Source organism: Protomyctophum parallelum (assembly GCF_964188405.1).
Source record: "Protomyctophum parallelum genome assembly, chromosome: 8".
NCBI classification, from domain to species: domain Eukaryota; kingdom Metazoa; phylum Chordata; class Actinopteri; order Myctophiformes; family Myctophidae; genus Protomyctophum; species Protomyctophum parallelum.
Genome location: NC_139703.1, coordinates 44,844,756 through 44,862,345, shown reverse-complemented (window position 1 = coordinate 44,862,345; position 17,590 = coordinate 44,844,756). Strand labels below are relative to the sequence as shown.

The following is a 17,590-nucleotide window of genomic DNA, read 5'->3' as shown; positions in this document are numbered from 1 at the left end:
CCACCCATATACTTATTGATAGATTGCACTTTAAAGTCGCTTTGTAGAAGAGCGTCATCTAGATGCGAAAATTGTAATTGTACAAAAGTCAAAGAATTTCCTCTTTTGTCAACAATTCAATGCCACTCTGACTATACTTGCACTCCAACATCCCAATGTCACTAAAAACTACGTTTCAGACTTCCCAAAACAAACTGATTTGACAACCTCTTGGGCTAAGCAAGCCCATGACCAACTCAAACATTTTGTGGTCTGATGGCTCAGGGTAGAAGACAGGGTTAAGTATTTTCACCTGCAACAGTACAACCTAGTGGGTAAAAAGTGAACTGTAGCATGTGTGTAGGGATCTTCAAATTGAAATCACACCTGAACCATCTGGTGGAATTTGTGCCAAAAATAAATCCCCATGTCTCATTTCTCAATAGACCTTTCGGGTCTTCGTCAGCTTCACCCAGTTGGTTACTCTGGTTATGAGTCCTGGGGGAGCAGTGTTTTGCATAGGGACACTTCCTTCACATAGACGGCACTCGCTGCATGAGCAGTGGTGTAAAGATAAGAAGAAAGAGGGGATAGAACCCAGTGGCTGCAGCTCTCTTTAATACATGTGAGAACATTTAGATATTCTGATTTTGTTGCACAAAACAAGGCATAAAATACAAAAAGACAAGTCAAAAAGTCAGTGATGAATTAGATGAAAACATCCCATAACTCACTGTGCTCTAAATAAACAGACTTCTTTTAAAACAATTAAGGCAACTAGGTATACAAATTTCAATCTAGACTCAAAACTATCCTAGGATAACTGATAGTGACTAACAGCCCACAGAAGCCACGGCCATCAGATGAAGGAGCTGCATGAAGGAACTAACGAAAACGTCCCTCAAATCATAACAATCTCACTAAGGCACAGGACTTAAATTCTATAATTTTTCATCACATTTAGTGCAAAGCAAATAACAATTCTCAAGTTTGCGATTAACAGTGGGTTTGACCCCCCTCCCCCAAGACAGCAAGTGAACAGTTACAACTTTCACACAAAACCTTCAAATGTAAGAAAATGGCTGTTGAGTACATGCAGAGCAGGTACATGGTTAATGAATTATAAATACAGCAGGATTATTTTATTCTGGCACTCTCATTTTGCCTCTTGCACTATTTATAACCAGCAACAAAAAGCCTATAGCTAACCAGTGGTATGACAATATTAACAGAAAATGTAACACCTAAAAAACAAGGAGAAGCTGCATAACAATGGTTTTCCATAGAGAAACACAAACTGAAGGCCAACATTGGCTTTAAAAATATGTAAATAACCAATTAATGTAGGTATAAAAAAAGAAAACTATAAATAATGACATCCCAAGTTACCTTTTTAAACGTCAACAAAAAATGGAATTTAGTGTTCGAGTATCACATTTCTACGGAGCATAAACTTCAGTAAAAGGTTTGGTTTCACATCATGACTACCATTGAAATGTCATGAACAGGTACTTGAGTAAACATGTAGAGAGCCAGCCTTCACAGTAAAATCCTCAGTATTAATTTATCCATTTGTAACTCAGCGTACAAATGGAACCAAATGGATGGACCAATAAATGAACACTCAGGATTTTACTGTTATGCTATAAGGCAACATTTCAACACATCGCTACTGAAATGGTGCAGAAATTTTAGTGGTTTTAGTGTAATTTATACATTGACATTTCTTTGTTAAGAGTGAAGTGCCATATATAAAACACATTTACAAATACATGTATCTGCTTTAATACTAATTTGTTTCTAATTAATAGCATATATTGAGAGCCTACAATATAGGTAGCGTGGTTTAGATGGTAGAAAGGGGGTTGTGTGACACAAACTGTTAGGTGTGGGTTCAAGCAGACATCACAACTTGATGTGCTTTTTAAATTAGGTGTACTTAAAGCAATGCTTTAAAGTATGCTGACATGCAATGTCCATGCGGTTAGGAGTTCTGTCTCAGCCGGTGTTGGGATTGTAGCTTGAGGAGGGATGGTCATTACAGTCAAATTAAAAATAAATTTGTTAGGCATTTACATAAACGTACAACCCCTGGCTGATCATACAAACTTCTGAACTGTGTAGAAGAGACAAGAGATGACAGCAGTGACAGCCATTCTTGTAGTGTAAATACAATTCAATGGCACTTTGAGAATCAGTGACAGTGAGTTGACTATAAAAATAAAAAACAGGGACTGGTGTTAACTAAGAGACCTTACACGTCACGTCAATGAAAAAAAGAAAAGGGGGGCCCATTGGGGGAACGGGGGCGGAATTTGTTTCCTTTTTTTCCTTTTGAGTAGTTAAGCATTAGAACCAGTTTTGGGTCCAAAGCGTCTTTGCTGTTGGTGTGTAGGGGAAACCTCAGAGGTCCTAATTAGGGTCCGACAGATCCTCCTTCTTCAATGGTGGTTGGTGGGTTGGGGTCCTTGTGGAAGTTGGTCTCCTTAAAAATGAACCAGCAGTTTCCTGCCCACAGGATCAGGTTAAGAAACCCAAAGATCTGCACAGAGATGATGAATTAGGTTTCACTTGAGACAGAAAAAATAATTTTGGGAAGTGTCCTACCAATGTTTACTGTACAAGCAACCTTACAGAAAAACAAGCCCAAAGTTTATTTATTATTTAGCAATTTAAGAAGGTATGGCTACACCTTTATGGATTTGTGTTAATACATGCAGTGAGTAGGGAGTACAGTAAACTGAATGATAAATAAAAAAAATAAAAGGAATCCGATTCAGATCACGAGGTGCAAGTTAACAAAATACCTGGCACTATGTATCAGTATCTTCAATTTGCAAGCCAGTAGCCACAGGCTTAAAATATAGCCTGCCAAATTTGTGGGTGGAATTATCGGTGGACTTGAGTATCTATATGAACCTGCCTAGTAATTAAAAACTAAAAAAAATCAACGCTCTGTATGAGTGTATGCTTACCACAGAGGCGTTGAGACGTCCCATTGATGGGTCGTCGCCTGCCTCACAGTTTAGAGTCGCACAGCCCTCAATCAAGTGATGTGGGTCGACGGCCCTCTTGACGTCGGTCAGTCCCTTACCCCAGGCTGATGAAGACACTAGCCACAGGAAGGCAAAGGCAGCCGTCACTACCAAGTCCTGGTGGGAAACATACAAGGAGCAGTGGGGATTTTAACATTAGTAATATACAGTTAAGCCCCCAAAACATCAGGCCGACACACCAGCGTTTATAAGTGTCGTATTATCTGTTCACGATCATGACGGGACGTCAGTTGTTGTAGTGTAGGTGTTGTCAGCCAACCGAGCCAGCTAGGTTGTCAGATGTCGATAGCAACAGATGGTGGAGAGCTCTCTGGTTGGCCGTTTAGCAAAAGTCACAAATGCGATGGAGGTAGTGTTTGCGGTACATTTATTTTTATTAGCTTGCAAAGCTGATCAATGATTGGACTATCTAGTCACGTGGTCTAGTGGCTAGATTGGCATGATTAGTGCCGTTTGCCGCTATGTGTTTAAATCTTTGGAACTATTAACGTTGGAAAAAAAGCTCCTGCTGATGAAGAGTACATTGTGGTGCATGGTCAAATCCGTCTATTTAATTGGCCCAGTTATCAAACCATGATATTTGTTAGAAGAAAAGCTCACATATTGATTCAGATGATAACTGTAGTGCACAATACGGTGAAATTCTTTAAAGAATTTGGAAATGTGTAACGTCCTTGACTCCTTCCTGTGTTCATAAGGTAATTTAAGCTGATATATAATGACGAGTCATTTCTTGTTTCTGTATACAGCACATAGTCACAGTTTGTAGTACTCTGGACAACACATTTCAGTTTAGTTTTTGAGTTGCTGCATGAAAAGAATATCACATTTATGAACAGAAACCTTTAGTCTAATGCGTTATCTTGGATAACACAATTCCACACAACAGCCATGCAGCTTTGTTCCCCGTATCACACCACATGCACACTCAAATGCCTCCACATTTCACTTTCATTTTCAAGTACAAATGGTAAAGGGAACTGTACGAGTGTGTATCTCTGTGCACACTGCACAGAGGGTACTCTCGTCGCCGTCGGAGTCTAATGTATAACTCAGAGTGGCGTTATATTATGGATTGGATCCCACGGCCACCGTAGCCCAATAGTTATATTATAGCTAGAGCCCTGCTGTGATTGGCCAGTAGTGAGCCGCTTGTTGGCGGCCAAGATGATTCGAGAAATGCCATCAGCTCACAGAAGCCTTTCCCCTCGATCATCTTCGCCGCCAACTCTGCGCACACTATGCTCATGCGCAAGCAGGAAATAAACAACCGTTGATCTGGTCCGCTCTCTATCTTTTAACTATCTTTTCTAACTCCTCTGTGCTCACAGCGTCTGTCGTCGTCAACAGCGTTGACAACAGAGATTTGCCAAGTCGTGAGTGAGTCGTTCACATCCCTACACAGTACAGTACGGGGCAGCGGTGGCCGAACGGTTTGCGGAGCGGTCTTGATACCGGAAGGTCGCTAGTTCGTATCCCCGGACCGGCACGTTAAAATTACCACCGCTGAAGTGCCCTTGAGCAAGGCATTGAACCCCTACCATGAAATGTTCTATGAGCAGGGCCTGGCTGTAAACAAGTTCTTGAGCTTAGTCCAGTTACCCTGGGTAAACATAGTAACTTTGCTTTGCTTACAGTACGGATACTACAGTACGAATTGTATAGTACTGTACGGTGCAGTATAGCACACTACAGTACAGTATGTACAAATATAATACAGTACAACAACACTGTCATACATTACAACATGACAATAAACCATGTTGTTACACAACAAATGCTATCTTATTTCCAACTACTTCCCGTCTGCATTTACACCCTATTCTCAAATGATGCATGGCGATAGAATCGAGGCCGATCGAGTTTCTAGTACATTTCAGCACTTTTATGGCTAATAGTTCCTAATTTTGGAGCGGTGCTAACTGCTCCCTCAAATCAAAAGATCATGTGTCAATACATGATAATCGGACATCACCAATTCACCATAAATCATCATGATAAAAGGCATGGACGGATTAAAGTTAAAAAGCCCTGCTCACAAAATAGCAGATTTGCTCAGACACATATGACGTAAAATCTCCATTCACTGTCCATTCAATGTTTGTGTTAGGACAAAAATCGACACTATCGACACTATAGTTGAATATAGGAGGGGTTAGCGTCCCTCCAAAAACGGAAATCGGCTAAAGTGACCGGTTTCAAGACGTTTTGGCCATTATCTCTGGAAGTTCAATCTGCTCAGTTCAAAGCTTCTTGGAAGCATGACAAGATTCTGAATCCAAGAGCCCCCATTGGCTCAGGGCCCCTGTGCACACTTGGCAGTTGGCACAAGCCAGAATTCGTCCACTTGACACTAGTGTGATTTCTAATACCACCATATTGATACTGCCCCTGTTGTAGTGCACTCACAATGATGGGGCCGCGATTGGTCTGGCGGTAAACATTCTGGTAGCCCAGGTAGAGGATCAGCGTCACCGTGCAGTAGAGGAAGGCGAACACTCCCACAGACACAAAGAACTCTGCTGAGGAGGAGAAGTCACCCTGGAGGTAGGTTTTATTACCGATGGCATGTTCACAACCTTCTACCTGGTAGGAATGTGCAGACAACCTGGAGGCAGAGAGAGGACACCATGAGATCTCCCATAGAGACCTTGTGCTGATCTACATGCTTTCACACACTGCTTCATGTTAGAGACAAGATGAAGAGTCAGAAGTGTCTCACCTGGAATACTTTTCTATCCAAATGGAGGCAAAGAGAGAGAATATATACACAACATTGAGACTTTCCAAGACTTTGCCAAGTGCATATACACTGAACTGAACTTTATTTTTAATGTTAGATTAAAATCATTGCACAACGTTGCATAGTTTGCCGGGGAGTGTCAGGGCTTGGGTCCTGATAAGTGGATAGATACCGAATCAGAAACCTCATATTTTATTTAAAAAGGTTGGCTCACACAATTTTCAAATGCTTCCACCATATAGTCTGTGCAAAGGAATCGCTGAAAAAGTAGAAGACTGTAAAGCAGATGTCTGTTCGGTTTAATCTTTTTCTTTGCACTTGCGAAAACATTGTCCTACTGTAAATGAAATAAGTTTAAGCATTCCTAAGTTGACATATTTTTGTGAAAGTAAATGATAAAGATGACCAGTTCCTTTGCACCACTTTCAGGAGGTGTAGTTACAGACTATGAAGCATTTGAAGATTGTGGAATAGTTGTCTGGCTTGTTTAAACTGTAGTCATTAAGCAGGCAAGTCATTAAGAACAAATTCATATTAACAATAACATCAGGTCATCTATAAAGAAATGCTGCTTCACAGTGGAGAGAGACATGTCATGAATTTGTGGGACATATGCTAAATGTTTGAACAACCAGTGCCCCCCCCTCCCCCTGCTAAATGTTTGAACAACCAGTGCCCCCCCCCCCCCCCCCCCCCGAGTATGATGTAACAGCAAAATTTCCACCATGTATAGCTGTATATACGATCTATGTAAGATGTAGGCTATCCATGGTCCTTTATTTATTGTTGTAGACACGTCCTTATATATACACAGTATATAACTTCTTTGAGTGCCATATACTTTACCTGAATGGGTAACCAAACAAAGCTTTAGTAGTAGTCGGTACAGCAGGAGTCCCACAATTGACTATTAAGTTTGTTGCCCCGGAGTAGCCTCCTGTTGTGGCAAAGGCGAAGATTGTGAACACCTGCAGAAAAAGAGATATGGAATGAAGACAAAAGGAACAGATACAATTAGGGCAGACAAAGAGCTTTCAAGCCATTTTAGATAAATATATCAATTGTTTATGAAAAGGCTGTTCTGGCTGTTCTTTAGAGCAAACACTGTAAAGTAGAAGTAACACCAGAAGGTGACAGCTTGCTAGTTGAAATGGAAGTGGAAAACAGGACATGGAACATGCCTTAACCACAAAAGGCTGTCATATATTGTATTATATCATTACCATGGGTCTCCAATTCTATGGCACACTGCTTTACATTGTGTCAACAACAGCCCTAAACATGAAATAACTAGAAAAAGTGCCCTTCTGGGCACAGGTCTCCACCAGGATAGGAATGTAGGACATTGCAGCTTGCCTTCATCTGGTGGTTGGATAAAAGGGCAACAAAAGTAAATTAGAGGTAAAAACACTTTTCGGCCAGTTATAGCGCCACCTTGAGGCCGAGTTGAAATTGTTCATGTGGCATTTCTTCCTCGGCCTAGTGGGAATGTGCGTGCACAATTTCACGGAAATCACGTGATGTGTTCATGATTTGCAGCATTTTGTTTGAAACCGAGCACTCCTGTGAACTTTGGAAGCCAATCTTAACCAATCAGGATGGAGTCTGAGAAATCTGTGACTGTGTACCAATTTGCGCGATGTTTGGACAAAATCTGTAGGTGTACTGTGCCAAAACTTGTTTTGCACAAAGCGGCCTCCTGGTGGCGCTATAACAGGCCGTTCTGGAAATTTTGGGGCAGAGGTTCATCGTTGGCATCCAGGGAGTGTGTGGGCAAAATTTGGCATCGACCGGGTTAACGGTGGCCGAGATTAGCTGCTCACGGACACACGGACGGACGGACGGACGGACACACACACACACGGACGGACGGAGTGCAAAACATACTCTCCCCCCATGCCTTCGGCCTGGTGGAGACAATCAAGGCATAAAATTGCTCAGTGCAGCCACACTCAAAAGACCTGCAATGAGCACACTGGAGACATCTTCCACATTCCAAAAATAACAGCCAGTGGTTATTCAGGTCAGTAAACAGAGGAACTGCGCAGCCAACATGGTTTACCTACAGGAGGAAGGGCTCATGTATCAAGTGGTCAGGTGCAACTGATATTGCACTGTACATTTAGAGGCAGTCAGAATGAGGCAGAGTGGTGACTTGGCAAAAAAAAGAGTCAACCCCTACACCCACTGGGCCAAGTGAAGTTCAACAGGAAATGGGCCTCTCAGCTGCTGAACTGTGGCAGTGTGGCAAACTAGTTAGTCTTGTCTAGCACTGGGAACACCTGATTACACAGAACATCAAACGCAAGGATCTAGAAACCCCTCAATGATTAGGAAAGTCAAACTGTATTACGATGGTTTCAGACCCCTACGACTGGTACTAGCTTTTTTTTGTTTAATACAACTTTCCCACACTTTCTCTCTATCACTTTTCTCTATACAGTTGCACCATCCAACATCCTCTTTCCACACAGGAAATTCCCTCCCTAACAATGTGGAGAGAGCACACACAGCAAATCCTAACAGATATGGCACTGACGGACATAACATTCAGTACCCTACCCCTGTACTTCTTTTAAAAGCTAGTGTGGGTCTGATCTCTGATGCAGTGTGTGGCAGGTTCCTTGTTTTGCTACATATATTGGAATTACAATGAAAAACAACACTGAAACAGTGACAAAAAACAAGGGGCAGCACTCTGAGCACAGATGCTGGTGATAAAATCGAAGTGAAAGTGATGAAGATGCAACAGCTCTCAAACCCATCTGCTTCCATCTCCTCACACCTCTTGTACCACTTGTGTTTCTCTCATCTCCCTATCTTTGCTGTGGTGGTAGAATTAGACTTGGAATGTGCCCGCTACTCATGGTTAATTTTGAATGTGATAGAGCATCTATTACTTGCATGAAAATAGACCACTCAATACAGTACCAAAAAACACACTGGCCCCTTTCCCACCGGTTGGTTCCCACTGGGAACCGTTTCAGTTCTTTTTGGTTCTTAGTCCATGAGCCAGAGCTCCAAAATTGGAACGTTAATTATGAATTGAATGGGCAAAACCATACTGATATTAGATTGTTATCACCATGAAACTTCCCCAATTGAGTACTTACACGAAGACAATGATTTATTGTATTACATATTTTATGTAGGAAAATATGCAAAATAATCAAAAATATGAAAAAGCTACTACTGTGGAAGGGTTATCATGTATTAATTTACTTGTATTGATCCTATAAACAATTTAATATAAGTCTAGTTTTTCCCACCAATTTTGGAGCTCTGGACTAAGAACCAAAAATAACTGAATCGGTTCCCATTGGGAACCAACTGGTGGAAAGGGGGTCACTGCGTAAAACAATGGGCTTAAGTTAACGGATACATTACAAAAATATATTAATCTCATCATTGTTGCTTTGAACACATGTAACCATTTGTGTTACTGTAAGTAAGAACTTCCCATGTTGTCCCTTTACAAATGTCACTACTACTAAGATCAACCAGTCTGGTCTGCAGTATTTGCATGACAACAATAGCCAGGGCTGTTTCATATTGAGCAAAACCAAATTACGGTAGTCAAAGTGGATTAAATATACTGTAGATTACAAATAACCACGTCTTCCGATTTTGTACTGACCCCCTGAGTAGATCGTTCCAATGAAAAGCATCTGATCAAGGCGTGCAATAGACTGTGTGTGCTACTTTGTTACTTCCTCTCAAGAATAATGTCCTTTGTCTTACACACCCACATCTGCTGAAGCACATTCCCACATGATCAGGATCCACATAATTTCCATAATCGTTCAACACGTGTAGCACAAAAAGCAAGGCGGGCGGTGAGTTGAACAGCCTACGCACACATTGCAGTATCAACAGATACAGTAAGTCATGCAGAACCATGTTAAAGAGAGTCGTTTAAATTAGGTCTTCAACAAACACCACAAGGCAGAAAGGAACATACATTTAGATTAACATGTGCACAGAGTAGACGCAACAAATTAAATAGTTCAATTGCATGCATTTAGTAAGCCGCTAGTCCACTCAACATTTCAGGGAATGAGTATCATCTTTCAGGTGTCTGGAGCTCTACATTTCTCAGCTTTCATGTGAGCCCCAGCTGACCCAACATTCACATCATATCCCACCCTAGCCGCTAGCCAGCCTCTGAGACCACCCCAAATAAACACTCATGTCACGGCGGTGGTTCCCCTGGCTCGACCTCCAGTACACACCCAGCTCCTCACTACTACATAAGCTACTCTATTCAGAGGGGACCAGTACATGTAGTTAAAATGTCTATCAGAAATGACAAATCATATTTCAAATATTACACCCAGTCACCCACACACACACTACTTTTTTATAGCATCATCACTTGTGACTGTGGTATGGCGTTTCCCCACCAGTAAACAACCTCCACCTGTCAGACTGAAAAATTGCAGTGACTGGATAGTGTACAAAGTAAGCCCTTGCTTTTGTTTGTGACTGGATAGTGTCCAGCCTGTTGCAAGCAGTTCCATGTGTGACATTTAATAATATCAATTGTAAACATCTTCTTTCAGAGAGTTCAAAGTGTCAGTGAGTGAGTACCGTATGTGCATGTAGTGTACTGTGTGGGGTACAGAGTCTGCATAGGTCTGGGTTTGTTAGCGATGAGAACAACTCATACCATAAATCCTGTCTGATTTCATCCAACCCAATCTATTATGCTTTAAAGGTATATTCAGTGATTTCACTCAAAAAACCTTAGGTTTCGTTTTTGGCTGTGGGACCCAGCCTTTCGTCCAATCAGGATAGAGAGTCAAAAACGAAACCTAAGGTTTTTTTGACCCCCAGGGGTTAACTGGGGACAGGGAGGAACTCCTTATATGGTCAGCACACTCTATAGTAGAGAGGATTATCACAACAAAACAAAAAAATAAGTGATATTTGAATTAAGTGAAATCACTGAATATACCTTTAATGATAATGTGTATTAAGTGACCAAGGCCCTAACTCCCTCCTTAGGGCAGATGTCCAGAGAATGCTGTGCTGAGCGCGCAGTCAGCAGATTTTACATTGAGGTTCAGTGGAAATACACATAATAATAGTTGATGAACTCCCCTTTGATCCCTGCATCGGTAGTGCAACAGTCTCACATGTAATAACAAAACTGAAACTGAAAATGATTCATCGCCACATATAAAACGACTTTCATTTATAAGTGCAACTGCAAACAAATAAAGTGAACCTTGAAGTAGAACTGTGATTGAATGATTGATTCAATGAAGTATTTATTAACAGTTTGCAGAATTACAGTACATTTCAAGCACAACTCAATACAAAAACTGTTAACGACACCATAAAGCATTACACATTTACAATAGGGTCACCATTTTCCGATGGTGGACCCAGTGAGCTACTCCTTTTGCTCTGTCAGCTTTGTACAGGGCTCTGGAGAGTAATTTCCTGCAATACATTTCCACTCTCACATACACAGCAGGAAGAAAGCAAGCTGGTGTGTCTGACTTGTGCTCAAACTCCACAAAATAAAGATAAGGTCTATGTTAATTACTCATTGAGCTGTTCCAAATGTACACCCCTTAAATACACAGACAAACACCACTGCTAGCATCACCTGACAAGTCGGCCGGACATGGATCACTGAATGTAGAACATTTACCTACATTCAAATAAACATCACAGGAATGTGATTGTTTGGTGTCAGAACTATACATTTTTTAATCCTCATCTACCTACCTTATACACACACTGAAGAACACACAGATGGTCACTACAGAAATACATAGAGCTATTTCTGTTACAGCTGCAGCTGCCATTCCTCTAAATGGCCAGACAAACCTGGCTATCAAAAGTATGTCACATATTCTCTTCAACTTATTTTGGTATTGGTCAAATACAGTTGTGAACTTGTGTCATATGCTTGAATTCTACAAAAAGCATCCAATAATAATTACAAATATTTCTAGTGTACTGTCAATGCTGATTTTCAGTAGGTTTGTGTTTGCCTTTTTTTGCTTTGAAATTACTCATCTAGATACAATTTAACTCAACGAACTGGGCTAAAGTTGTCTAGGTTTGCAATCAACAAGACGAGCTTAAAAATGATATGTTGAAAGATTCAACAGCGCAATCTGTTTTGATGAATTGAACAATGTGGACCCTGTTGTAAACAAGTGTAATGCTTAATTGGGTCGTCCACTCACAGTTGACAGTCTTTGTATTGAGTTTGTGCTTAAAATGTACTGTAAATTCTACAAACTGTTAATAAAGATTTCAATCAATCAATCAAAAAGATGAGAGGGAAATGTTATAGTAGCCGCAGATAATATTAATAATAATACAAATTAAACGATTAAATTTAAAACACAATAAAAAATATGGAATGTCTTACCCATTCTAAGACACGAATAAATCCCAGTGGTTCTTTTACAGGTCCCAGATCGAGAGCAAAGCCTCCCACCAGTTTCTGAGGGCGAGAATCAGAGAGCTTGAACCAGGACAGAATGAAGAATTTGTCTGAAAGGCTAAACCTCATATAAATCACACTGACACTACTGCTGCGAACAGCCACATTGCTACCTGTTCGTCACCTTGTAGCTAACTGGCCCTGCCCTTGTTAGCTAGACTGCTAGCGACATGCTAACGTCGTTAGCTGGGATGTTAAACTAACACGCTTACCTGGACGAAATCCATTGTGACTAAACAGATCTAAACTAAACAGATCACTTCTTGCGACTTTTAAAGAAACTGAACGTAACGTTTCTCGGTTTGCTCGTCGTCCCCACTACAACCAGTAGCACAGTAACTCCAGATACTGCTACTACTGTCTCTATACTACTACACAACTGCTGTCAAACTTTGTCAACTCGCTGCTGTTCGCCGCGTCACGGCCTCGGCCGTCATGTGACACCGTGCAGCCCCACTGAGTGTGTGCAGTGCAATGCGGTGACAACCTCTGACAAGTTGACATTATTGATTCTCAAATCTCAACCCTTTTCATTTCAAGCCTTAGTTATATAGCCTTACTATATAGTTATGTATATTCGTACGTCTCTAAATGTTTTGATGAATTGAAAATGGTGGGCCCTATTGTAAACAAGTGTAATGCTTTATGGTGTCGTCGACTCACTGACTGTTAACAGTTTTTGTATTGAGTTGTACTTGAAATGTACTGTAATTCTGCAAAATGTTAATAAATCAATCAATCAATCTGTCTGTCTCTTGGTCTAGTGTCTATCTGTCTGTCTGTTTAGGGTACCAACAGGGGGCACTATTGCACCACTTACTTCAGACAGGTCTGAACTTTCTGAAGTAAGTTTTGAGTGGTGCAACCACTCCTAGTCCTAGACAGCTATGTCATGTGTGTGTACTACGGGACCGTACCCAAGTTCCCTCAGCCCTATGTTCCCTCAGCCCTATGTTCCCTCAGCCCTATGTTCCCTCAGCCCTATGTTCCCTCATTCCAAAACAGACAGGGGGGGGGGGGGGGGCTGTAAGGCATCAATTATACTATAATGCTGCTACCCATACACCGGGAACCACCAGACTCTTGAACAGTTTCTACTTGTCAACAATTAGACTGCTGAACAAGATCTAGGTCTGCATGGTGACACTGCACTGCACAGACTGAACTAAATCTGTCTCTTGTTTTAGTAGAGACTCCATATATATACACGTAGGCTACATCACCACTATTTATTTAATGCATACACATATTGTATCATGTAGATTAGTCATGTACTATGCAATTTATGTTTTTCTCTCTCTTAACTACAATGATGAGCCTGCACAACCAAGAATTTCACCCATGTTGTGACTAGTTTGATTCTGATTCTAGTACAGTGGTACGCAGGTTTCTGAACTGTCCACAACCCTCCTCTGAGTGAGTGAGGAGAGAAAATTGTGCCATCTTATAATGAGCATTAGTGACTATAGTGAGGACCAACTATTTACTTCATCTTCCTGGATCACAGCCTGTACAGGTTGGGACTTCTTATGCTCTTGCACCATGTGAAAAGCTGTCCCCTTTAATTTAATTTCCCCAAAAAAATTGTCAAATTCACATTATCATTACAGTGTATGAGTCTGGACAGACATTAATGTAAACTGTCTGGTTGGCAGAGTCACACAACCACGATGCAATATTTCTCAGACCAAATATATCTGAGTCGGGGACTTTGTCAGAGGACCCGTTGTACCTGCCTGCTGGCCAGCCTGCCAATTTTAATATAGGATATAGGATTTATCTAATGGTGTTGCTGAAAACTTGTGACATATTTTCAACAACCACAGAATACAATATTGTACAGTAATGCACTGGTGTTCACTTTTAGCAAGGTCTATCACGGAATAGAGCGTTTTTTGCCTGTCATAATTTGACCCCCCAGTATTGGACGTATTAGGATGTTGATATTCATTCATCAGCCAACACTCCCCACTCACAGGTAGTACCCCCCCCCCCCCCCCCCCCCCCAGAGAGGACCTACTCCTACTCCTCCTCCCAGCCCAAATCACACCTTGGAAAGCATGAGTGTCTATTTCAAACAATATGTTTTTTGACTGGGGGGTCACAGCAGGAATTGCCTGTCATAATTTGACCCCCAATGCAGTATCAGGATGTATTAGGATGTTGATATTCATTCATCAGCCAACACTCCCCACTCACAGGTAGTCCTTAGTCCTTAGGGCCATAGTCCTACTCCTCCTCCCAGCCCAAATCACACCTTGGAAAGCCTCCCAAAGGCTCCCGACCAGAGCCTCCGTTGGGGCCTGCGCCAAAGCACCTAACGTCATGCCAATACGACTGCATTCATTCTTGACTTTATCATGTTCCATTCATTCATTGATTCATTCGCAATGTAATCCCCTTCTCGTAATAAACGTCATAAACGTGCATTTATTCAGTCCTGTGTAGTGAAATCTCTCTAAAGTTGAAATGCTTAGTATGAGGTATAAATTACAGCAGCCTTGTGTTCATAAAACAGAAATATAAGACTGACGTTATGTATCTTCCAGGACCTTTCACTGCTTTGTCTCAACTATGGCTCTGCTCTCAGCCACCGCAGTGGATATTTTGACATTTCGTTTTTATTTTTATTTGAATGTTGCCACTATACTGTTGGAGCAGCCAACACAGGTTCATCCCGATGTTCTGGGCATCTTTGTAATATTAGTGTTAGTAAAAAGGTAAAAGAGTAACGTTTGAGGCAGACTGTACATCAGTCACTCTACCATTCACCTTAGTAAGAGGTTTTAAGAGCTGGCAGGTTTACCCCACAGTTATGTCGGCTCCGCCTACAGGAAATAAGCTGCAAACATGAAACCCGTTTCTGAATTCACTTTCACCCTGCATGACATCTTACCCCTGGTGGCTAATAATGGAACAGTATGAACTAAAAAACATTGCATGGATGCACCTGGGACGTATCCTCAGTGATGTATCCCAAGGTCATCAGGGTTTCGGGTCTCCCAACATCATACCCCTCACTCAGATGACCCAGCCGGGGTGATCAAGTCCCAACTTACGTCCCAGCTACCCACGATCAGTTCCATTAGGGAAAGACAGGGTCACACAGTCCGCCGCTCCCGAACTACTCTGCCGGGACTGGCGGGTGGAAGGACTACTAGGCTCTGTGGGTTGACTCCTGTCCGGGCCCCTCCTACGTCTCACCAGGTCCACTCCTGCTCTCTCCAGGTGCAACGCAGGACCTGTGCATTGCACCAGACTCCCAGCACCGGACACCCAGCACCAGACACTTTATTCAGGAGCGCCGTAGTATTAAGCCGCAATGGTTCCGCAGGCTCCACCGGCAAGGGAAACGGTGGTGCTGCAGGCTCCACTTGCGGATTTAATGGCCCTCTTAAAGGCCTTACCGTGGGCCGGTGGGCCTCCTCACGGAAGACACATGCAGTCTGGGGCGCCAACCCATACTGCTCCCGGGTGCCGTCTACATTCCGGCAGCCAACCATCTCTTGAGTGGTCACCAGACTATACCTGGTTGTCACTATAGTCTATTCCTATATGAGTCATTATAAATAGAACCACTAAGAACTAAAAAACATCTCATGGATGCACCTGGGACGTATCCTCAGTGATGTTTCCCAAGGTCATCAGGGTTTCGGATCTCCCAACATCATACCCCTCACTCAGGTGACCTATAGCCAGCGTGATCAAGTCCCGACTTACGTCCCATGCAGTAGCTATACCCATGATCAGTCCCATTAGGGAAATTCAGAGTCACACAGTCCGCCACTCACGAACTACTTTGCCGGGATTGGGAGGTCTGGCGTGTGAAAGGACTAGGCTCTGTTGGTTGACTCCTGTCCGGTCCCCTCCTACGTCTCACCAAGTCCACTCCTGCTCTCACCAGGTGCAGCGCAGGACCTGTGCGTTGCACCAGACTCCCAGCACCAGACACTTCATTCAGGAATGGCGGATTTACCGGATTATTGAGCCGCAATGGTTCCGCAGGCTCCACCGGCAAGGGAAACGGTGGTGCTGCAGGCTCTGCTTGCGGCTTGCATGGCCCTCTTAGGGGCCTTACCATGGGCCGTTAGGCCTCCTCCTCACGGATGATACAGTCTGGGGGGCCAACCCATATACTGCTCCTGGGTGCCGTCTACATTCCGGCTGCCAACCATCTCTTGGGTGCAGGTCACCAGAGTCCAGACTATACCTGGTTGTCACATAGTCTATTCCTATATGAGTCACTAACAACAACTAATGAAGTTATGGCTCCATTTATGAGGTACAGAAAGAATTGAACAACAATTACAAGAAGTGCTATCATGATAAATGGCAAGGTAGCCTACTGTATGTGATATGTATTTGTTTAAAAAATATATAAATTATTAAAAAGTTAAAGCTCTAGATACGATATACGATTCAATGATTTAAAATCAATATACAATAACAGTAATTTTTAAGGGAAAATGTATGAATATGCATATAGCCTAATTAACATGGTGATTCGCTGGAAAATAAATAGACATTATATTTGAACACATAGGCTAGCCTATGGACAAACCCAAACTGTCGATAGACCAAGAGTATAGCGATATTGCATGGAAAAGTAATTAAACCCCTATTTTTATTTTTTATTTCTTTAAAATTGCTAAATACAACAATGCACAACTAAGATACAATCGATTATTTGCATTGAAAAACGATACGATACAAAGTCTAAGTCTGAATTTAAAATGGTGGGCCCTATCCTTGTATTAGACAACTTAAAACAATAAAGGCTTTATTTTTAAGGTATCGTCCACTCACACAGTTAACAGTTTTTGTATTGAGTTGTATACTTGAAAATAAATGTACTTTAACTGTAATTCCGCAAAATGTTAATAAATCAATCAATCAATCAATCAATCAAAAGTCAATGTTGCTGCATTTCGACTTCTTGACATTTAAATCGATTTCTCGATGCTACTGTGTCTGTGTGTATATCGTTTACGGTCCAGGTGCCTATGGATAATTCCATTTCTAGCTTCTATAGTTTAGTCATTGACCTTCATAATAAGCAATTCATCAGAACATTTAATGACACAGAAAATTACGTTAGTAGGCTATTACTGTTGAGGGAGGAAGGGAATAGCATTGACGTGTATAAAATGTAAGATTTTTTATTTATTTTTACTGTGTTTTTACAACTGTAGAGTAGTGTAGCCTACATGGCGCTGGGCCGCTGGCTGCGCGAGTCGCGACCACACGAAAAAAAAGAAAGAAAACTAAACGTAGAAGAAATATATGACGTCATCACAGGAGGCGGGTCGTTTCTTCCTTTCACCGCGGCGCCATTTTGTTCTG

At 41.9% G+C, this 17,590-nt stretch overlaps 1 protein-coding gene across 1 annotated transcript; it reads right to left on the bottom strand.

Moving 5' to 3' along the window:
• Nucleotides 1–580: 580 nt before the first annotated feature.
• sypl2a (synaptophysin-like 2a) lies at nucleotides 581–12,664 on the bottom strand. The gene is made up of 6 exons (XM_083771479.1): nucleotides 12,460–12,664; nucleotides 12,173–12,247; nucleotides 6,625–6,746; nucleotides 5,445–5,643; nucleotides 2,955–3,131; nucleotides 581–2,521 (listed from the first exon to the last, which is right to left on the bottom strand). The coding sequence occupies exons 1-6, from the start codon at nucleotides 12,472–12,474 to the stop codon at nucleotides 2,396–2,398; spliced, it is 714 nt and encodes a 237-aa protein (XP_083627605.1). The 5' UTR covers nucleotides 12,475–12,664; the 3' UTR covers nucleotides 581–2,395.
• Between the last annotated feature and the right edge of the window lie 4,926 nt (nucleotides 12,665–17,590).

Excerpts from the sequence above, each read along its gene's own strand:
- sypl2a (XM_083771479.1), bottom strand. Across the intron at positions 6,747-12,172 it reads TTATTCGTGTCTTAGAATGG|GTGTTCACAATCTTCGCCTT; the intron begins GTAAGACATTCC and ends CTTTTTCTGCAG. Across the intron at positions 5,644-6,624 it reads TTGTTTGGTTACCCATTCAG|GTTGTCTGCACATTCCTACC; the intron begins GTAAAGTATATG and ends CTCTGCCTCCAG.